Source organism: Zeus faber, assembly GCF_960531495.2.
Source record: "Zeus faber genome assembly, chromosome: 6".
Taxonomy (NCBI): domain Eukaryota; kingdom Metazoa; phylum Chordata; class Actinopteri; order Zeiformes; family Zeidae; genus Zeus; species Zeus faber.
Genome location: NC_137201.1, coordinates 7,975,587 through 7,997,519, shown reverse-complemented (window position 1 = coordinate 7,997,519; position 21,933 = coordinate 7,975,587). Strand labels below are relative to the sequence as shown.

Here is a 21,933-nt window from a genome sequence, read left to right as displayed (position 1 = left end):
AATCCGCCTCTGACGCCATGACGCCCCATCACACCCCACACATCAATCAATCACGTGCCAAACGGGAGAGTGGAGAGAGAGGGAGAAAGAGAGAGAGAGAGAGAGAGAGAGAGAGAGATTGCGGTTTAAGGTGAATCATCGAATTGCGGGTGATAATTCCTCACGCCAACGCCATCGATTTGGCTTTAGCTCAGCTTCACCGCGTCGCTTTGATTATGTGCATGCAGAAAGTAACAACAAGAGATGAAACAAGAGCGAGAGAAACAGAGAGAATGAGAAAAACATAACAGATTAAGGGGGGAAAAAAAACAGTGGCGCAATGCCTCCGTCCAAAGGTTATGGGGCGTGAGCAACACATTCAATTACCACGGCGTCGGCCAAGGGAAATGATTTCTGTCAAAACTGTCCCTACCACAATTAAGCTGTGTTAATTATGTATTTCATTAAGCCACTGGATTAGAAGCAGCGCTGATGAACTCACAACGGGGTTTGCTGTAGGCGAGGCTGCAGAGAGCAGACAGGAAGAGACGGATGTCTCCCTTCCTACGTCTCCGAGTCCTGCTGCCGCTCAGCTCTACCCTAAAATAACCCCATCAATACTCCTCACCTTTATCTCGGTAGTCTTCATTCACGGACAATCACCTGTTCCCTGCATCTGGATACGTTTCAGTGCAGTATATACAATATATATATATATATATATATATATATATATATATATATATATATATACAGGATATGGTTATTGTGCCATAGGTTTAGTTGACATCCACATCCTGCTTTTTATCTCCACTGGAGAAATGATGGATGCCAATTCTTTCCATGTCATCCGAGCCAGTTCGTAACCAATCAGGTGTGAAACAATAAGGAAAAAAGAAGAGAGCGGGAGAGAGAGAGAGATGAAGCAAAACGGGACGCGCTCTTTCTCTCCTCCTCCTCTCCCCCTCCTCACGTGCCCTCGCGCATTCTCTCCGCCCTCGCTCCTTCGCTTGTGTTCTCTGATGTTTTATTTGATATCCCACAATAAAGCCTCCCTTTGAACCGCCATCAATTGTGTATGGATTTTTCCTCTGAGGAAAAGCGGGGAGCTGTCTGAAAGGGCTCCAGTCCCGCAGGCGGCCCCTCATATTGATGCAGAGGAGTATTGCCATCCTCATTGCCGGATCAATCACTCACGTCACTGTTGTTTTATAGCCAGGACCACTTCACAGAACAGGGGGCCTGGCAACGCAAACCGCAGAGGTTTGGAGAAAAAAAATAAAAATCCCCCTCCCCCCCAAAAACGATACAGCTCTGATAGTTGGGGGAGCGTTAAGAACAGGGTGCAGGGGGGTGGGGGCTACGAGGAGCGGAGGTGGAGGGGTAGGGTGGCGACAACGTCTGAATTTAGATCCTACGACGCGTCAAACACACGCACTTGACACGCATGTGATTATTTTCAGTCACGCGGGCTGACAACACAGCTCTGAGAGGCTCCAGCTAAACCGCCCGGTGTGATGAAGTCAATCAGTAACCGTCGAGGGGACCACGGGATGCCGTCGTAGGCGCGGTCTTTTGTCAGGCCGTGCTGCGGCGACGCCCGCAATGTCCAACGTGAACTCACCGCCTGGTCCGTGCAGACAGTATGTTCTGTGCCCGAGGGGGGGAAGGCAGAGGCTCCGTCTCATTTGCTGGATTATGCTTCCCAGCGAATGTATTGGCCGCTTACTGTCTCCTTGCAGGAGGAAACTTACAGCCTAGGTCACCTACAGTAATTTGAGCAAAGTTCAAGGAAACGTTGGGTGGTACAGTGCATGGTTCAATGCGCCTAAGACAAGCAATTTTCAAGGTCTAAAGGTAGTTCATGACATCATCAATGTCAAATGGTGGTACTGCTGCATTGTGGTGAGTGTTTGGGCTGGTCACAGGACACTGCCTTGCTATGTTGAACCAATTCATGTCAACTTCTAACCGAGCAGATACAGCCTACCTAAAAAGCAACGTTCCCAAACAGTTACCAACCAGAGCAACAGAACGTTTCTTTTCACCGACTGTCCGTCTGCAGCAGTCATACATTCTAGCTCAGCCTCACTTGGACCCGGCCCCGGATCCAGCCCCCCCAGCCCAGCCCTACTCCGACGTTCCCAGCCTGGGATCGGGCTTGGCCCCCCTGCTTAGCTCCACCCTTCTCAGGACTAATGGAGCTATAGGTCTAGCGAGAGGTGCAGCAGCAGACACCAGAGCCCCTCGCTATGGACATCACTCATCATCCTCACTGTGAACTCTCTGTGACCTTCCCCGCTCCTCTGGAACGTTGGTTGGCTGGTTGCGCTCTTTGCCATCGCCGTGTTCACCTTAAAGGGACAGGCTCCCCATTTTCCCCGTTTTCACCGCAGCACGTCGGACAGGATTCCCTTTCACTGTCAATCGGGCGTCGGAACGGAAACCCCGGAGAGGCGCGGCTGAATAGAAGCGGTGGGCGCCTGGTCGGAATGAACTGGAAGTCTACATGTCCGGTGAATGGCCCTTTAATTCCTTCTACTGACAGAAGGCAATGGCAGCCTCAAGGAGGGTCAGGACACCAGTTGGCATGAATAGACACATTTTTGTCTTGGCTCCAACTTTCTCTGCTCTTTGCCTCCGCCGACTGTAACATCTCATTTTCCCCCCGAGCTGGAAGTCTCAACAGGCATTCTCTTGTCATTGGGAGGCGGGCGGGCAGCTCTGTGTCTCTTCACTTGCAGATGAATAGAAGACGTTGTGCCAGAACCCGCAGACTCACCAAGCTGTTTTCAATTGCATATGAAACGCAAAGAAAATTTGCAGACACGTTTGGAAATGACAAGCTGATCGGCTGTGGTCCTTTCAGGCTGTGTGGGCCTCATTTCTTCCCCCACCCCACCCTCTTCCCTGTGTTTCATCAGTGGGTGTATTCATCCATTCAGGATAGATTGAAGCAATAGCCTTTAATAAAGTCACCGGGCTTGAAAATACAGGGAATAAAATGACATCCACTGCCTTGGATGGATCAAATTGACTTAGAGAATCGGATGTGCGTGCGTGCGTGCGTGTCAGGGCGTTGAGAGTGAGCGACCAGGAAATAAAAGAAGGAAAAGAATCAAGAAAAAAAGGAAAAGATGCGAGATGGAGAGAGAGAGACAGAGAGACAGGGGGACGGAGAGACGGAGGGACAGAGAGCAGTGAGACGACTGGTATAGGGTAAAGAAGGTAAAAAAAAAAGGCAAGAATATCAGAGAAATAAAACAAACTTGACCCGAGGGGACGGAATTCAATGAAAACCTGGAGCCGGACCGCATGACTTTGAATCTTATTTGTATCGGTGAAAGTGAGCCATCTCTGGCAGAGGTATTATTGGAGATGCGGAGGGGAAAGGAGGAGAAAAACAAGGCCATTAAATGGGAGAAAGCAAGGGGAGCAGGGGTGGGGGTTGGGGGGGTGGGGGTGGCGGTTGTGGGTGGGGGCTGGGCGACAACCTTGATCCTAACAAAGTTATGGGCTTATTCGACACAAAACATCAAAATTATGAGTCCAATTTTCCCAATTCCGCCGCAATTCGATTGCGTCGGCGGATTCCCCAAGGCGACGACGCGCAACGGTAGGGAGAGAGAGAGAGAGAGAGAGAGAGCGAAAGAGAGAGAGAGAGAGAGAAAGAGAAGCTCACCCCGACGATGAGATGGAGGAGAACGCTTCGCACCGCAATCAATTAAGCAATGAAACCTTTTCCTGCGGAACCCTGCTGTGCGGCGGGAATCTCTCGGGGGAGTCTCTCTCTCTCTCTCGCTCTCTCTCCCCTCGTCTTTGTCGGGCGGCGACGTTGACTGAGCAGCTGTGAACCACAATAATGACGGTCGGAGTGGACGGCCGTACAAGGAGACACATGTCTGTTCTGCGCTCCTCAAACGTCCGGCTTAAACTCCTGCTATGTGTGAATAAAGAGGACAGGAAGTGGCAGCTTGGCAGCTCCAACCAGGAGTGTCACTCTCAATTGCGTCCCCTGCCAGCTCCAGACGCGTCGCACGGCCGAAGAGGTCACGGTTCTCTCTCGCTCTCTCTCTCACTCTCTCTCTCTCAATCTCTCTCTCTCTCTCTCTCTCTGCCTGTCTGTCTCCTCTCCGTCTCTCCCCCTCTTCCGCTTTTTCCTTCCCGCGACGTCTTAGTCCGACGACACCTTGGCAAGGCGGAGCGTTTCGAGGAGGGGAAAGACGGACTGACACGCGGAGGAAGAGGCGTCTTTTGAAAGCTGCGGTGAAGCGCCAGGCTTGCCGCGTCAGATTAACCCTGACGTGCCGTGTCAAAAATCCCCGCCGCGTCAAGACACTGTCTCGGCGCGAGGCGGGAGGAGCAGATGTCCCTGGATTCGCCCCCCACCACGTTTATTTTCCTCTGGACAGAACCGCTAAGACTCGCCGTCTCGGAGGGTCGTGGGAAGCCGCGCAGATGGAGAGAATGAATCGTCGGCTGCTCGGCGTCGGCCTCCTTCACTGAATGAGCAGTTTGATTAGAGATACTAGCATCTATGTTGAAAATGGCGTTGGACCCGGGCCTCGCGATCTGGCGTACGCCGGGCCATCTGCTCCCACTGTCACATGTCGCAGCCGATTCAACCAACCAAATTACGGAGCTACGTGCATTTAAGCCAGAAGACCGGGTTTCGACAAACCATCACCCTTCTTTCCATCCAAGCGCCACTTCGCGGTTCATGAGAATAATGAGCCCCTCGTGAAGACAGAAGGAAACCCAAATGGATTTTAATTTGATTCCGAATCATTCAAATGCTTTGCGCTAATGCGGCGCGATCAGAGCGCTCTCATAGTCGAGCTTTGTGGAATGACGGTTGTGATTAATTTTGTCAGCCTTGTAATCGGGCCTTATTGATGTGTTTCCTGCGGAGTGACACGTCGGGGACAAAAAAAGAGCGGCTTCAGCCACACGCCAAACCGTCGAAATTTTGGACCCGGCAAACACCACACCTGTGTCCAATGTTTTCAGACACACGGACGCCCTTGCATGACCACGCACTCACAAATAAGTCAATACATATATATACGCGACACCAACGCCAACACATTTGCACCCAGGTAATATCCCATTACACTGATTTATTGAAGGTTAATTGAATCACTCTTGACCAGAGGGTGTTCTTAGCTGTGGGGAAAAAATAACCCCAACTATAAGGAGGAGGAGGAGGAGGAGGAGGAGGGGGGGGGGGGGGGGGAAACATGACAACAAATCAAAAAGTGATTTCATGAAGGTGGCACCAGAGACAGGCCGATCCATCAGAAGGGGGTGACAGAGTGCGGACGCCGTGCCCACGCGTGGTGCCAGGAGAAGTGCCAGGCGGTCCCAGGCACATCCTCCATGCCAGCGCCCCGAGGCGGCGGGCTCCCATCGCAAGGACAGAGAGGTCATTAGGACAGGCGCCACTAAATCACGCCCCCCCCCCCCCCCACCGCCATGGCCGACCAGGCAGGTGGATGCGGGACGGGAAGACGACGGTGAGCGGGAGAGGGAGAGAGAGAGAGACGCTGCCGGTCAAGCCCCCCTCCCCCGCCCGTCGCCCATGCACGTGCCCTCGAAATAACGCACACGCCATGGCTGACCAGGCAAGTGGATAGGGGACGGGAAGGTGGTGAGATTGACAGAGAGAGACGGAGAGAGCGAGAGAGCGAGAAAGCGAGAGAGACAGACAGAGAGAGAGAGAGAGAGAGAGAGAGAGAGAGAGAGAGACGCTGCCGGTCAACACCGGTTTCCCCCCACCCACCACCCATGCCCTCTAAATAAGGCACACCTTCTTATCTCTATTGATGGGATAACGTACGATGTTGTTATGACACCCCACCTGCTTTTTCGAGCGAGCCAAAACGTCAACGAGCCTTTACCCGGAGTGAGTGATTCCTCTTAAATGCATTTTAGAGTTTTGCGTAAATACATTTTCCGGGACTAAGTAAACAATGCGGGCCATTATCTAGATGTATTGTTCATGTTTCTTCTGCTCTGAGTGAGAGAAGGAGGGAGGGAGCGAGAGAACGAGAGAGAGAGAGAGAGAGAGAGCCTCGTCCTCCTCCAGAAGACAGCTGCATTGTGAATGGCGCAGGCAAATTTTCCGTTCCGTCAGCATTTTTCGTCGCGTCCTGGAGAGATAGCTAAAGGTACCACTTAATGTGCTGGGAGACAGGATCTAATGGATTGATACACAGGTTTTGACATGCTATTTGAGCATGGAGCTCACCATAATTGGTCATGTCATTGTGCATTAAACTAACGATATATAGAGTAATGCCCTGAGACGAGTGTCTTTAGCAAATCTGTCAGAGATCACACCAAAGCGCTTCTGACAGCTATCTCAGGCGGCGGCAGCCTCTTGCAACACAGTGGCATAAAAACATTTACCCACTAGTGCGAGCGCGTTTGGAAATCAGGGCCGCATAAAGTCATCTGTCGCTCTCGCTCTCTCCCACCTCTGTTCGTCTTTCGCTTTCTCAGCGCGTGGCCTGTGGCATATAAGGTTTTTCCACTACCTCCGTCAACCTTTTGAGTAGACACGTTGCGTCGATGCAGTTGTAATCCAGCCGAAAGGACAGGAAGAATACCGTCCTTTAGTGTCACCGACGGAACCCGCGCCTTTTCGTGTCAGTTGTCGCCGAACTAACCGGCTCCCTCCTATATGCAGCGATGGAGGCGCGGGTCGGGGGTCCAAGGTGAAGCCGCCTTCGTTCCACCCATGACTTCTTTGCAGCTGTCGAGAGACATCACGTCACCTTCGAAAGGAAGGCGGCCGAACCAGACCAACATTTGCGACATTGTCTCCCAAAGCGGCACGCGAGGGTTTATTTGTGTTGATGTCGGCGATAAACGATGGCTTTTATTTCGTTATTTCACTCATAGACTTATTTATTGTCGTACCCGGATGAGACTTTGTTATAACACATGAACCAACGGGTTGAATGGACGGGTTAAGAAAATTTGAGTTCAGTTGCTCCAAGTCGTATACAGGAATTATATCTCGCTGTAGCTGGGCCAGTACCTGTCGAGGGGTGAGGGGTCATATTTGTTGTTGTGCTCTTCTGATCCATACATCCGATCCGATACATCCACCGCTATTGTGGCAGCCATTTTGTGTTCCTAAATGCGTGGCCTCTGCTCAGCTGTCTGCGTGTCGGTGCTGTCAGACGCCGGTGTGTGATTGGTCTGATGGGCCTGATGCTCATCACTCTGTCAGGCCGGGCTCGCCTTTCATTAGTCTGGGCCCCTCCACCCGCCACACTCACACAAATCACATTGACATCCAAACTCGTCAGATCCACAGAGCAATTTAACTGATATTCATTAGAGAGATGACAAGAGTTGATGGGAGATCTGTGGAGTGGAGAGGGAGGGAGGGGGTGCTTATTCTCCTCCTCTGCCACCACTGTCCTGTCCACCTCCTTCCTTCCCCCCCCTTCCCTGTTGACTTTGTTTTAGGTGCACTGAGGCGCAGCAGAGTCCATAACTACCCGGCTCTCAAGGATATCCAAGACAAAGGAACAATGGATAACGCATCTAATCACCTCTTTATAATCTCAGCGAAATAAAAAAGAAGTCCTCGTTTTTTTCCCCCCCTTCCTTCTATATAATTGGCTGCAGCATATCAGGCGTCCTCCTCTCCTCTGTCGGTCCGCAGTTGCTATAATGCTCACCCATGCAGAAGTCCAATCATTTAGGCCTCTCCCTCCAGCCCCTCATTAACCCCCAAAAGTGTCAACTATCTCATTAACGCCCCCAACCATCTCTCCTCGATTCCATCACTACCTAAACCCCTTCCTCCAAACGCGCGGCGCAGGAAAACAACATCAACAACAATATTGTTCTCGTCTGAGAGATGGCTCTATATCCATTGGCTGAATGACCCCCGAGGCGCTCATGAGACGTTCTATAAGGCCTTCATTTGCATTATCAATGGCTACTGGTCTGAATCCCATCTTTCAATTATCATCCTTTGTTAAGGGTTTTATTCTGTTTGTCAGACTTGAGTCATCGGCCGGGCTCCCGGTAACGCTCGCGACCGATGTGTCCTAAACGACGGAGGGCCGGGAGCAAGTCTCGGGCGGTAATGACTTTGTGTGAGAAGACGGGGTCAGGACACAGTGTGTGTGTGTTAATTAATCTGTTCCCGGGTGGGAGGAACTGAGGCGAGATGATGAGATTTAAGAGAGTAAATGGGTGCGCTGCTCTCGAGCTGTCCTCCGCTGAGCGAGCGAGCTAGGTTAGGCGATGGGCAAATGGCCGTCGCCATAGTAACCGGATAACTTCCAAGCCCCAAGTCACTCAGTCAGTCACTCATGACAAGCCGGCCCCAAGGAACATTAAACAGAAAGAACATGGTGTCCCTGGGCGTATTCAAATCAGAGAGAAATGTATAATAGCTATAGTGTTTGTTTGTGTGTCTTTGTGTATGGCTTTCTGCTGCATGTGTGTGTGTGCGTGTGTGTGTGTGTGTGTGTGTGTGTGTGTGTGTGTGTGCACGCGCGCGCCTGCGCTTTGTGGTATCGATAAGTCTTCATCGGCATCTTCTATAAATATCAGAATTCCTTGCTTCGCGGCATGGAGCCGGCCTGCATTGTCACTTGTCTGATTCATCCAGGCCTGCCGGCAACGGTGTTAGGTCCAAAGGCCAGCTTTGAGGGAATAGCACCTGTCTGTGTTACTGTCTGCTTGTCTCAACACGCGCATACAGAATGTGCTTTATTTATTTCCAGGGGACGGTCTTGGAAGTCCAGGTGTGTGCCAGATCTGCTGTCTGTGCCCAGGGCTCCTGATGGCACCCGAGCCCCCCGTGGTAATCAGCCCACTTCGCCTGCTGTTGCAGCCTGCCTCCTACTCCACCTCCTCCCCCTCCAGTGGCTCGTTTCGGAAACATCTGGTGGTTTACATGCAGTACACACCACCTGCCAGACGCCTCACAGGCAGCGGCACCACTTGCTCCAAAGCAGTATAATGCGACACAGAAAACAGGGAGTATCTGGCCAAACTGTGGCTGAGAAGACAGCGACACTGACAGAAGATGAGATGCTGCCGTGTTCTGTTGCGTGGCGGTTAAGCAGATGCCGGCTTGTGGCGGCTCTTGGAACGTAGCAGACAATTTGAAAAACGCCTTGGGTTAATATTGCAATTTCACCGAGAACTAAGAGAATTGTGGGTTGTTGTTTTTTTTTCTTCACGCTGCATTATTTCCAATGAGACTTTTAGTGGAAAAAAAGACCCATAGCGATCATTGCCTCACATTAAAAGCTATAGAGGTTATTTTGAACTAATGAAAATCATCAAGGGACTTGACGTTTTGCTTCTTGAAATATTGCTTTATAACAAACCCTGACCTACAAAGCTAATTTGTCTAGGTTTGATTTAAATGATAAAACCAGTCATAGCTCATATGAATAGCTGATAGGTTTTCATTTCCATAGATGAAATAAAACACAGAAACTTGATCCAGCAGTTAAGTCAATTTAATCATAGAAGCACAAGGCATTAACATATGTGTATTCTATTTTTTATCAAATAACATTTATAAAACTATTGTGCAAAACAATGTCATTTTGTCTTCTTCAAAGGCTCTGCACCAGTGGATAGTCATAGTCCTCTTAAATTAGGAGATATAACAAGTATGCATAATTTAAACAGCAAGTCGTAAGCTTATATACTGTATGTACATTTTTACAGATACCTGGATAAACTGCCCCCGACTCATTGACAAAGACTGAAGCGGCTTTTACAATCGGCTAGAAATGGTAATCTCTACAGAGAAAACAAAATAAACGAGCGATGAAATTATCTCCCTGTTTGCTTCTAAAGACCCTTTCCAGGCATGTGGCTGTTCCTTTAAGTGTTGATTTTAATTTCAAAGGTCATTTTGAAATATGGACCAGGCTGTAAAAAAACGACAGTAGCTGTGAACATGTCTTTAACATGCAGTCTACCAGCAAATCAAATACACAGAATTTAAATTAAATACAATAGAATTAATACATTTCAAGTTACTAGATGACCTTCTAGTCAAGAGATTTGCAGTGATCAGTCCTTATTGTCTGTCCTTACCAATGGTTTAGCAATGGAAAGAAAAACACTGATGATCCTTTTCTAGTGACTTACGCCTTTTAGGCTCGATAGCTTTAACCCATACATTGAAACATAGCAGACATGTGAAATGCCTAGGTAAATTTAGAGAAATTAAAATGATAGCAAGTCAAATAGATGTAAACACCTTGTGCTGACATTTCCAATTGTTCACGGCATTATTGTGCACCTTCACACAGGTGATCCGTTTGTTTTGTTTGTTGGACAGTTTTCTTCTGTTATTCTACATATATTTTATGTCCAATATTAGGTGTCTTTTAATGTTTCTCCAGCTCACACACATACAGAAGATGGTCCTCTGGGGACTTCCCATGGCTCTTGCTGAGGTGGAGCTTGATGGCGTGCTTACTCGCAAACTTACGGACGCAGAGCTGGCAGCGGTATACTGCCCCATTACTGCTGCCGTCATCTTGTGATTGCGGAGGGAGGAAGGACTCTAGGGGCAAGAGTTTCTCAGTTAGAGTCTGAGAGTCTCTCACAGTCTGTTTAGGGGACAGCTTGGCTAGGTCTCTAATTCTAAAGCCCAGGTGGGCCTCCAAGTGACAGATGTACGCTGCTGGGGTTCGAATTTGCGAGGCACAGTCACTGCAGTAGAACACAGGCTGACCTGAATCCAGGTTTTTGAGGAACTTGGTTCTGCCAGTCCTCCTCAGCTGGTATTTTACATTCGCCAGCCAGTGGCTAATAGTAGTCATTGATAGGCCTGTGAAACGGGACACATGCATCCTCTCCTGTGGACTCAGGTCATTGATGATGTACTTCCCCTCTGATGTCTGCCTCAGGCTGGAGGCAAACTGGGCCTGCAGAAGAAGCAGGTGCTGGGGATTCCAGTTGGAATGTCGACCCTTGCGTTTGTGGCTGTGCAGCGGCCCCTCAGTATCCTCTGGGGTAGAGCCCACCACCTCTGTCCTGTCTGTGATCCGGGGCCGTGATGGAGGCTTTGAGACATGCTGGGACTGCGTCAGGTTTCTCAGCATGTCAGAGATATCAGACAAGGCGTTCTCGTGTAAAGGGCTGCTGGATGTGTAGGGAGACACAACTGTCAGCTTAGCAGGGGTTACTATAGAGCAGGGGGAGATGGACGAGGCTGTGGAAGAGGGAGTCAAGGGGGTGGAGCCCAAAGAACAACTCCTGTCACTTTTCCCTTTAGTCAGGTCTATTGGCTGGTCATCACTGGGTTGGCAAAAACTACGGTCCACTACGTGTTCTGTTTTCGTTGTCTGTGTTGGGGGTGTGGCCACAGCAGCCCTCTCGGCCATGCTCTGGCTCAGCCTGGAGAGGAGGCTCAGGGGATCTTGGTTTGGCAGCGAGGGCTTTGCTGCTTTTCCCAAATGGATGTTCATCACCGACTGAAGAGCACTTAGTGGGTTGACAAAGGGCTGCTCCGGAGGAGGGTGGCTTGTGATAATAGTGGTGCTGCAGCTCAGAGTGGGGGCCGTAGGAGATTTAACGGCCGTCTCTCTCTTGGGTTCTGTTGGTGGAGATGCACGGTCACTATGGCTTCCCCGGTCACTGTTTGCTGGAGTTACTGCTCTCCATTCCCGAGGTGAATCGGAACCCCCCCCCTTAGTGGATTCTGCAGCTTCACTGCTGCAGGGAGAGAGTCGCTGCTCTCTCTTAGGAGACAACTGCCTCACCCTCTGCTCCACTTTGGCTACTTTTTCAGTTACTTTTTTTACCAACTCCTCCATGGCCTGAAAGTTGTTGGTGGGGAGGGGAGAGGACTGGGTCAGGGGTGGAGAGACTAGTTGGTTCTTGGCCAAAGAGGAGAGTGTCCCATCTTCAGCAAAAATGAACTTCAGTGGGGAATTCTTCTCTATGGTGGACCCTGGGAGCTTGACAGCATTAGGAAATTGGTAGGCTGCATGGATGCTAGGGTAGCCCCCCCAGCTAGGGTTCCCACTCTGAGCCTTGTTGATAGCTGACGTCACAGTGTTTTCTAGGGACTTGAGGATGTCAAAGCCCCCTTTGGGACTCTCCTTCAAATCCTCCTCAGTCAGATAGTTATACTTTGAAATATCAAACTTTTCCTCCTTCCCTGCATCCTCCTCCTTTCCATCTCTATTTGAAAACTCTTTTTCATTTTTGACAGCCTCCAACTTGGTACACTCTTCCTCCTCCTCCTCCTTTTTGATCTCTTTGAGGGGAGGGGAGGCAACAGGGGATGTTGCAACAGTTGGAGGTGAAGGAGGAGGAAACGTTGATGGGGCTAGTGGGACAGACTGGACTCTCTCCTCATTATGGGTGGTAACTCTCCCTGGACTGGAGGAAGTGGCCCCTGTGGGTGGCTTGACTCTCTTCCCCACGGAGCTGGTCACTCTCAGGAAGTGTCCGGTCATCATCATATGGGACCTCAGCTCTTGCAGTGTGTTGTGGGAGCTCCCACACTCCATGCATTTGAGGATTTGGGACTTGTTGGACTCAAACTGCCAAGCATAGCTAGCACCATTTTGGTGGCCATAGCGGTTATTAGTGCTAGTATAAGGGTTGGAAGAAGTTTTCTGTGCAGATTCCCTTGGGTCTCCCTGTGGGTACTTAGCTTTGGGGGTCCCTTCTCTAGAATGTGAGGAGGGTGTGAGGTCCAACCCTACAAAGCCTCTTTTCTTTGACGAAATTATTTTTGCCGCCACAGGGGTCATCGGATCCTTTAGAGGCACTTTCTGGTAATGTTTGGTCTTAATCATGTGGACACTGAGGTCCTGGAGTGACTCAAAGGAGTGGCCACAGTACATACACTTCAGAACCTTCTGGGCATCCTCCTTGCCCTCCATCTCCAGCAGGGAGCGTTTGCGAGGCTTAGACCAGCGCTTGGAACCACTGCCAGCCCGGTCCTGGTTGTCATCACGGTAGTGGCCTGTATTATTCATATGAACTGTCAGCTCCACCAGAGTGTTGTATGCAGCACTGCAGCCCTTACAGCGGAACTTACTGGCCCCAGTAAAGATGGATCCAAACAGCCTTGGGTTTTGCCTGTGGAGCTGGACGGTACTAAAGAGGCTAGGCTCTGAGGTTTGAGCTGGGTGACAGCTCTGTGGTGGATGCTGCTGCAGTGTTTTGGCTACGGCTGACTGGTGCCAGTCATAGCTATTACTGCTGCAGCTACTGCTGCTACTCGTACTGTTGCTGCGAGTGGGCTTCTCTACAGGTGCTATGGGCTGTGCTTGTGTGGGTGTGGGCACAAAGTTCAGAGGTGACCAGAGAGAGCTGGTCAAGAAGCTTGAGTAGATAGCCTTCATCTGCTCCAGGGTGTCCACGCCAATTGGAGGCGTTTGAACTTCTTCTTCCTGAGGCACTGCCACCGTGCTGCCCTCCGTCTGCCTGGAAGGACTTTCAAAGTCAGAAAGGCATTCACTGGCCTCACTCAAGTGTGAGTCGCTGTCCATCGCCTGTCCAGAGTGCTCCGCAACCCTGGCTGGTTTGTGGTCACACCTTGGTTCTTTGGTGGCCGCTGTCCCGCATTCCACTAAATCGTCTTTTACCAGAGGGACGGCGGCCAGGGCTTCTGCTCCCACATCCTCATCTTCCGCAGTAGGCTCTGTCACCTCCTCGGGAGAATAGGCTACAAGAGAAATGGGAGACAATGAGGCAAAGAAAGAGATGAGTTAAATTTCAGGGAGTGAACACAGTGCGTTAGAATAACTGGAGAAAAAAGTTTGCCTGCTATGTGTGCCCGAGGACTCCCAGGGATAAATGAGCCATCTGTGAGGGAGCCTTTAAAGCCGGCTGAGAAATTACAGTCATCCCATTTCACCTCATCAACCGTTGAGGTGTTATTTTCCTCTAGGCGAGCCTGTATTTATATACTACCCCCGCCACACGGAACTTATGCCTCCTCTCTTTTCACTCCTTCCATTGGAGGAAAACAAAAAGAAATATCTTGGCAAAAACATAATGTGCCATTTTATTTATCTCAGGGAGCAACAGCTTGAAATGAAAACTAAATCTGAAATTAATGAAGCCCAATCTCGCTGTGGCATTCTCCTCTGGGGTAATAAATGAGTTGGATCAACCTCCATCTGTCAGTTAATATGTCTGATGCCTCTTCATCTGCCTCTACTCCGGGCTTGCACACACATACGCACACAGACGCACACACACACAGACACGGATGCAGACAGACACGCACGAACAGTGTAGTGCCACTCCTTACAAGAAAGTGGAGGTCAGAATCGTGTTGACAAAAATATTCACACGACAAATCACATGCCTTGGCTACACTGGTTCATTGAAAAATCTTTTGTGAGTGATAGATATGCAGGGTTAATGTTTTATAAAGAGAATCACACAGGTCCAAGCTGGATGGGCGCTGGATACCAATCGAAAACATCGCCAATCTAAGCCTTATTAAGCATACACACTCACACATAAGTTGCAAAAATGGTGCAGAGTGGTAGAGGAGGAAAATTAAAGTAGAATCACATAATGGTGGGGTGGGGTGACGGGTGACAAATTTACGTGTGGCCATCGAGGTGTGTACATTGTGTGTAGACTTTGGTGAAAGCGTCCTATTGGGCTGTGCCTGGTTCTGATGGATCCCAGAAGGGCCGTGTCCGATATCACCGAGAACGGCGGTCTGGCACAGTGATGGGCCGTCACTGCCAATCCAGCCCCCTCCCGCGCAAAACCCAGCAGCCCCCTACACCCACCCACCGCCGCCACGTTTTCAATCCACCGTCACTCTGACAGCGCAATGTTAAACGGGACACCCGGCTGTTTGGTCAGCCCTGCTCCTCATGCGCCTCACCTTTCTACGAAATGCGCTCAACCAACCCCAGGAGGAGCAAATCAGCTTTCAATGTGCTGGGTTTCGAGGTAAATGAAATGGCGCGGACTGCTCAGGCAATCTTGTAAAACCCCTATGACAGGTAGTAGAGCTGCACGTAGACGAGGATGTCACAGACACACACGCGCACACACACACACACACACACACACACACACACACACACAAACGGCACACACACTCCAGCTTGTGCACAAAGTGAGAAAAAAGCTATTTACAAGCACAAAATCAGACAACAAAAAAAACAAATAAAAAAATCACACAGACAAAATGTACAACCCCAGGCACACAGACATAGACCCACACATAGGCACACACACACACACACACACACACACAGGCACGCACGCACGCACACACACACACACACACACAGACAGACACACACACACACACACACACACACACACGTCCAGTCTAAACAAAAATGTCATAGCTGAAATAACTCCCATTTCCAGTGCTAACAGCCAATCTCCATGCAGCCGCGCGGCTGGAGCGGCCCTGATTTGGGCCCCTGGGGGCAGCCTCAGCAGGCGGCCCCGCTGAGAGGCCCGGCCCTAATGGAGACCTGGCAGGTGCGGCCCAGTCTCCCCGTTCTCCCGGAGATTCGGTTTGTCACCGGGTATCCATTACCTGCCATTCTCGGCTGATAGGTCTCGACAGCCCTGATCAAAAGATGTCGTCGGGCCCTAGTCGGCCTGGCAGTCAGCGGCGTGTCTCTGGTAAAGGGGGCCGAGCGGGGTGTAAATAAAATGACATGATCACTTCCCTGGCCCCTCACGTCCCGGACACAATTATGATAATGCACGTCGGGTGTGGGGGTTAGAAGGTGGTGGTGGTGGGGGGAGGGGATGGGGGGGCAGAGGACGACGTAGATTGCTCACGCTCTGGCAAACAAGGCGAAAGAGGGAATATTTCAACCCTCTACCAGCACACAACCCAAAATGCCTCCCCTCATCCCCCCTTCCTCCTATCTCTTTTCTACCCTTCTCCTTCGGAGGGTGTTTGTGTCAGCGGCTATAATTTGAAAGTGGGAAAATCGACGAGACTGCACGAGATGGCTAATACGTTCGCATCCCGACCAGCTGGTCACAGATGTCGGCTCGGATCAGACGGGCCTGGCATCCCGCCTCAACGGAACGTATTCCCTTTTTTTTTTTTTTTTTTTTTTCAAACGACTATTTGCAGGATCCGATTTCAGCTCGCACTATCGCTTTGCTCTAAAACGTCCCCCCGTCCTCTCTCTCTCTGTCCCTCCCTCCCTCTCTTTCTCTGCGTATGAGAGCTTAACTTTGGAATACTCGCATAGTTCTTGCGGGTTATTGTTCATTCGCCGCTAAGTCCTGATAGCAGCCAGACGATGAAGGGGAGAACAAGGGATGTCGGTGGGGAAAGAGGGTTAGGATGAGATAGAGGGAGGGGGGTGAGGGGGGGACTGAGAGTGCGAGTGCGAGGGACGGTCTAAAAGGAGCGGCCATAAAAACCTAGAGAGCCTCGTGACGCTCCCAGGCAATTTAAAATGCAAAACAAAAACCATTACGTCTTAGGACTATCTGTTAATTTAATCCCCAATGACTGATAATCCATCACACAAGGCGACAACCACATCCAATTATTCTCCCTGGCTTGACTGACAACAGAGGTGATTTATCAAGCTAATAAAAGGTGATGGCAGCATAGAGGCTCCCTGAGAGTGGGGAGAGAAAAAAAAAACAAAAAGAAAACGGATTATGAATACAACAATACACTCAGATGCAGTCTTAACTAATATCCAGGCATAAGCTGCATGGCCAGCATATGCATTCCTCTGATAATGTGTGTGTGTTTGTGTGTATGTGTGTGTGTGCGTGTGTGTGTGTGTGTGTGTGTGTGTGTGTGTGCGCGCGCGCGCGTGTGTGTGTGTGTGTGTGTGTACACCCACGTCCGCATGTGTACTTGTAGTGATAAAGTGGGCCAATGCCATGTGGGGGAAAGACAAGAATCATTAGGTTCCATGAATGATTCCTGAGCCATGAGGGGAGGGAAGGGGAGCGAGGGAGCGAAGGAGGATGGGAGGGAGGGGGGTAGTGGGGTGGGAGGTTCACTTTCACACAATCAACATCTCAGTCACGCCTTGCACAGAAATAGCAGAAACAACATGTCTGCACAAAGTCACGCACACACACACGCACACACGCACACACACACACCCACACACACACATGTACATCACACAAGCAACAACGAATAGCCTTAAATCTATCCTTCGTGTAAATATAAATAAAGCAGCTATGAAACAAGCCTCGCCCCCGACTCCTTTCATGCAACAAACACAAACACAGACACGCACACACACATGCACAGAGACACACACACACACACGTGCACACACACACACACACACACACACACACACACACACACACACACACACACACACACACATAAACACACGCATACGGGCGATGAGGAAAGACAGTGACATCCTGGCATGTGGGAGGCATTCCTGTGGAGTATCATTTTCATAAACATAAGGGCCACAGACAAGCCGCGAGGAAGAGATCCCGCGATAGAGCTGCAGCACCGCGGCTGTAATGACCAGAGGAGACAAACAGGGGGCAGAGGTGGGTGACGGGGCAGGCGGGAGAAGATGCCGTGACCTCCTGTAAACCGTGTAAGACCCTCGGTGATCTTTTTGCCCGCCTACTTTCTTTGAATGGAATCTGTTTAAAAAATCTCTTATTGTGACAAAAAAACAAAAATTCACTTGTCTCTACAATAGAAGCAATTTGCACCGCTAGTATACTGAGAGTTATGCCTTGGGCCAAATTTTTCCATCAATGGGACGTATCCAAAATCTCAATGCAGAAGCGCCTCCCCCATTTGACTGCATGCTCAATCTTGACGGAGGAGAGAAAATGGAGACTGTTTGTCTGTGTGGCTTATTGTGTTCGTTTAGTACTAGTAGTGACTGCTGTGGATCTCATTGTGTTTATATGTGTTGGTTAGTTATAGCTATCAAAAATGGAGGGAAAGCAATTCAAGCCAGTTTGAAAAATAAATTCAATGTTTTATTTTTTTTAATTACTAAAAGTCTTGAATAATATACACCGATCAGCCACAACACGGCCTTTAAGTCCTGTAAGTTGTGAGGTGGGGCCTCCATGGATCAGCCTTGTTGTTCCAGCACATCCCACAGATGCTCCATCGGATCGGACCCTAACCCCAACCATCTACATGATGTAGAAGACAACGTGACTCATCAGACCAGGCCACCTCCTTCTATTGCTCCATGGTCCAGTTCTGACGCTCACGTGTCCATTGTAGCCGCTTTCGGCAGTAGAAGGCAAGCTGCGATGTGTGTGTTCTGACACCTTTCTATCATAGCAGCATTTACTTTTTCAGCAATTTGTGCGACAGTAGCTCTTCTGTGGGATCAGACCAGATGGGCTGGACTTCACTCCCCACGCACATCAATAAGGTGCCCATGACCCTGTCGCCTGTTCACCGTTCGTCCTTCCTTGGACCACTTTTGGTAGGTACTGACCACTGCATACCAGGAACACCCCACAAGACCTGTCGTTTTGGAGATGCCCTGACCCAGTCGTCTAGCCATCACAATTTGGCCCTTGTCAAAGTCGCTCAGATCCTTACGCTTGCCCATTTTTCCTGCTTCCAACACATCTACTACAACAACTGACTGTTCACTTGCTGCCTAATATATCCCACCCCTTGACAGGTGGCATTGGAATGAAATGAGCAATGTTATTCACTTCACCTGTCAGTGGTTTTAATGTTGTGGCTGGGCTGGTGTATGCACTGGAAACACGTTAATTATTCGTGCCAAACAACCACTTCCTGCCACAAATCAGACTCTAACGGTCCGTCATCAGCGCATAGTTCAAATTTTCTCAACGTGGTCGTCACGTTGACGCCCCGTCCGGGCCACAGCTGTCGAAACATCCAGTGCAATCCGAATCACATGCTAAGAGTGCTCGGGTAAACAGGACGTGGACTTGCAGCCAGGGGCGGATATTTCGGTTCACTTGTTGGTGGGGGCAATAAACAGGAACATTTCTCAACAATTCCTGAAGGGGACACCGAAGGTACTGTTTTAAATACCGAATTAAATGTACAGTATATAGAAGAAACCCTTATACTGGATGAGTGATAGGCAGATGACTTAAGGGTTGTACAGCATGCGGGTTATTTACAGTAGAAAGAGAGAAGCAACGTCCATTAACTGAACTGAAGCTAATAATTTGATTTAGTTTTCCCGAAGAAGCAGACCTCTCATGTTTTGCTGTCAATGTGTAAAAGTCCAGAATGCTACGAAGCCCGCCAGAAACATACTGACAAAATGACATCATGGCAGCCATTTTATATGCCGTAACAAAGAAAGAATATACTAATACTCCTTTCCCACTGCGCCAAAAAAACAGACAACACCCGCTAATATATCAGTGGGAAAGGCAACACCTGGTTTCAGTCCCGGTACGAATGACCTTGCAATAGGATCACTTTTTGCCCCTTTGACTTCAAAAAGCTTCAAAATCATTTTGATGGTACACTGACTTGTAATTTGGAGAATGCCACCTCTTTCATTCCCACCAACCCCCCAAAGCCTGTTCGTGCACTATGTAACTTCTCTGTTCGGGCGCGAAACCATGGGAAGGGTGTGTTACGCTTCACGGCACTACGTCGCCTCCTTGATGTTTGGCTCCGGGTTTCCGTTAGCCGGTAATAACCATTTTTTTGGCCAGGTAAAATGTATTAAAAAAAACGATTTAAAAAAAAACATGAAAAAAAAGAAATTGTCCGGTAATAATGCTCATACAAAACGTAGCCGCTCCACGTGTGCGGATGAAGACGGGCCGATGGTGCGCCCGGCACACGCACCAGCCCTTACTTTGATTGCACCGCAGGGTTTGTTTCCCCCTCGGTGTAGGCACATCTGGTACCTACACCGGGGGCAGGGGGCCCCACGCCCTCTCTCTCCTGGTCCGTGCGAGGGCCGCTGTAACCTAGGTGTACATTATATCTGTGACACAGACTGTTATTGAAATGTGACGGATAATGATCAGATTTGTTAAATTCTTTTCGGACACCGGACCGAGTTTTACGGCAGTGGTGTCAAAGTGCAATTGCAGTCAGAAACTGAAGGGGGCGCCCAATCCCAAATCCCAAAAGTTACATAGTGCCGCTTTAAAAACGTATTGTTTGGCGTGTATAATTAGCATAAGTGATTTCAATGCACACTATTACATTATTTAAAATGATATAGTTATGTTTACAATGACATATTGAGGGGGACAACGCTCTGTTTTTCCCAGGAAAGGGTCTGGACCCCCATGTCCCCGCCGTAATTTCCGCCCCTGCCTGCAGCGCTTTAGACTGATACCATCAACCACAACCACAACAACAACCTCGTAATTCGGAAAAGTACCTCATCACGTGGACTAGACTTTATCTCTGCTTGATCTACTCGAGCCAGCTAAGCAGATAGCTGATGTTTGGGTCAGGATATAGGATGTATATGTCTCCTTTTCCCGCAAAGATGCATGAAAGATGACCCAATCCTGGTTCAGTAAACCAGCAGTATCTTTTCAAGCAAACACTGTTGGAAACTTAAACTGTGGATTAATGGTTGACAAAGTGGGACCAGACTGACCGCAGTCGAACCCGGAAAAATAGAACAAGTTACAAAAATTTTGGATGATTAAATAAGTGCTTGTTTGCTTTGCGACGACTGGGAGTTGATCGTTCACCCAACTGTTTGTCTCTGGACGCGCAGATGGCCGCACAGTAAACTAATAATGAGAGGAGGGAAGTTTGCAGGTTCTTAAAGGCGGGGAGGAAGTAGCCTCGTCTGGGTGGTCCCAGGGCAGATGAGCCTGAAAAGTTCCAACAATGGCTCAGGCACTAAATCATACGAGCCCCAGCGGGTTTGGATAAAATAAGGAAACAGAAAAAAGGGAATCGATTAAATAATCGAACGGGCTGCAAGAGTCGATTTTCGGCGGGAGGAGGAAGGGAGGGGCTTGGGTTTGCCGTGGTCCGTCAGGTCCAGTGGATAGAGAGAAAGAGAGAGAGAGAGAGAGAGAGAGAGAGAGAAGGAGAGAGATTACAGAGGGGGGCGGCGAGGGGGGGGCCGTGTGTCACAACATGACATGGGTTTCTTCTCCAATACATGTGTACCGCGTTTAAAGCTGGGCTCCGATGCCCTTAAACTCTCGGCCCCCCTCAGCGGGGGGCCCTCTCTGACAGGAAACGGCCCTTGACCACCGCGGGCGCAGGAAGCCGCCTCGGCCTCAAGAAGGAAGAGAAAGGAGATGACAAAAAAAACCAAAAAAAAAACCCCACGATCCAACCAACTTCAACTCCACTCACTCTCTCAAATTCCAGCCAAGAACTCTTTAAAACAGATTAGAATAATTTCGTTCAGACAACAGCCCCCATTCTGTCAAAATACTCGCGGATTGGCGCGGGACCGAGAATGCTTTTTCTGCACCGTACAAATTTGTCGAACAAGCGCACTCCATCAAACTTAGGGTTGCTCTCGCTCGCCTTTGATCCTCGGCGGCGAATTGCTCGCTCCAAGTCCCACAAGAAAATATGTAACAGGTGATCGTTGGTCATTCGAGAAAGAGAAGAAAAAAAGAAAAGGGAAAAGGAAATTAACGAGCCCTGACGTTAAGTCCAGTGCAGAGACGAGCGGAGAGCCGCTGCGTGGTGCAGCTTACATTTTACAAGCCAACACAAAGGATTCGGCATGAATGCACCATCCGTACACAAGCTACTGAGACAGTCAATCAGTTCGCCTTTTCTTTTTCCTTTTTTTTTGCAGGCGTGTGTGTGTGTGTGTGTGTTCTCTACCCCCCGTTGGCATTGTGAATACATTGTGTCCGCTGATTGTCGTGCAGGATGTGTGCTACGAGAGATGAGAAAAATAGAGATTTAGCTGAGGCCCCGGGATACGCTTTAGGCCGAAACCGTGTCAACAAACAATCGGGCGAAAGATTATTTAATGACAAATATAGATAGATAGATAGATAGATAGA

General features: G+C 49.5%; 1 protein-coding gene across 1 annotated transcript in view; it reads right to left on the bottom strand.

Moving 5' to 3' along the window:
• Nucleotides 1-9,466: 9,466 nt before the first annotated feature.
• tshz3a (teashirt zinc finger homeobox 3a) overlaps nucleotides 9,467-21,933 on the bottom strand; it is a 21,244-nt gene continuing 8,777 nt past the window's right edge. The window contains exon 2 of the mRNA XM_080002032.1: nucleotides 9,467-13,669. Within this exon, the coding sequence (XP_079858158.1) occupies nucleotides 10,368-13,669 (3,302 nt within the window). The 3' untranslated portion in view covers nucleotides 9,467-10,367. The remainder of the gene's footprint in view (nucleotides 13,670-21,933) is intronic.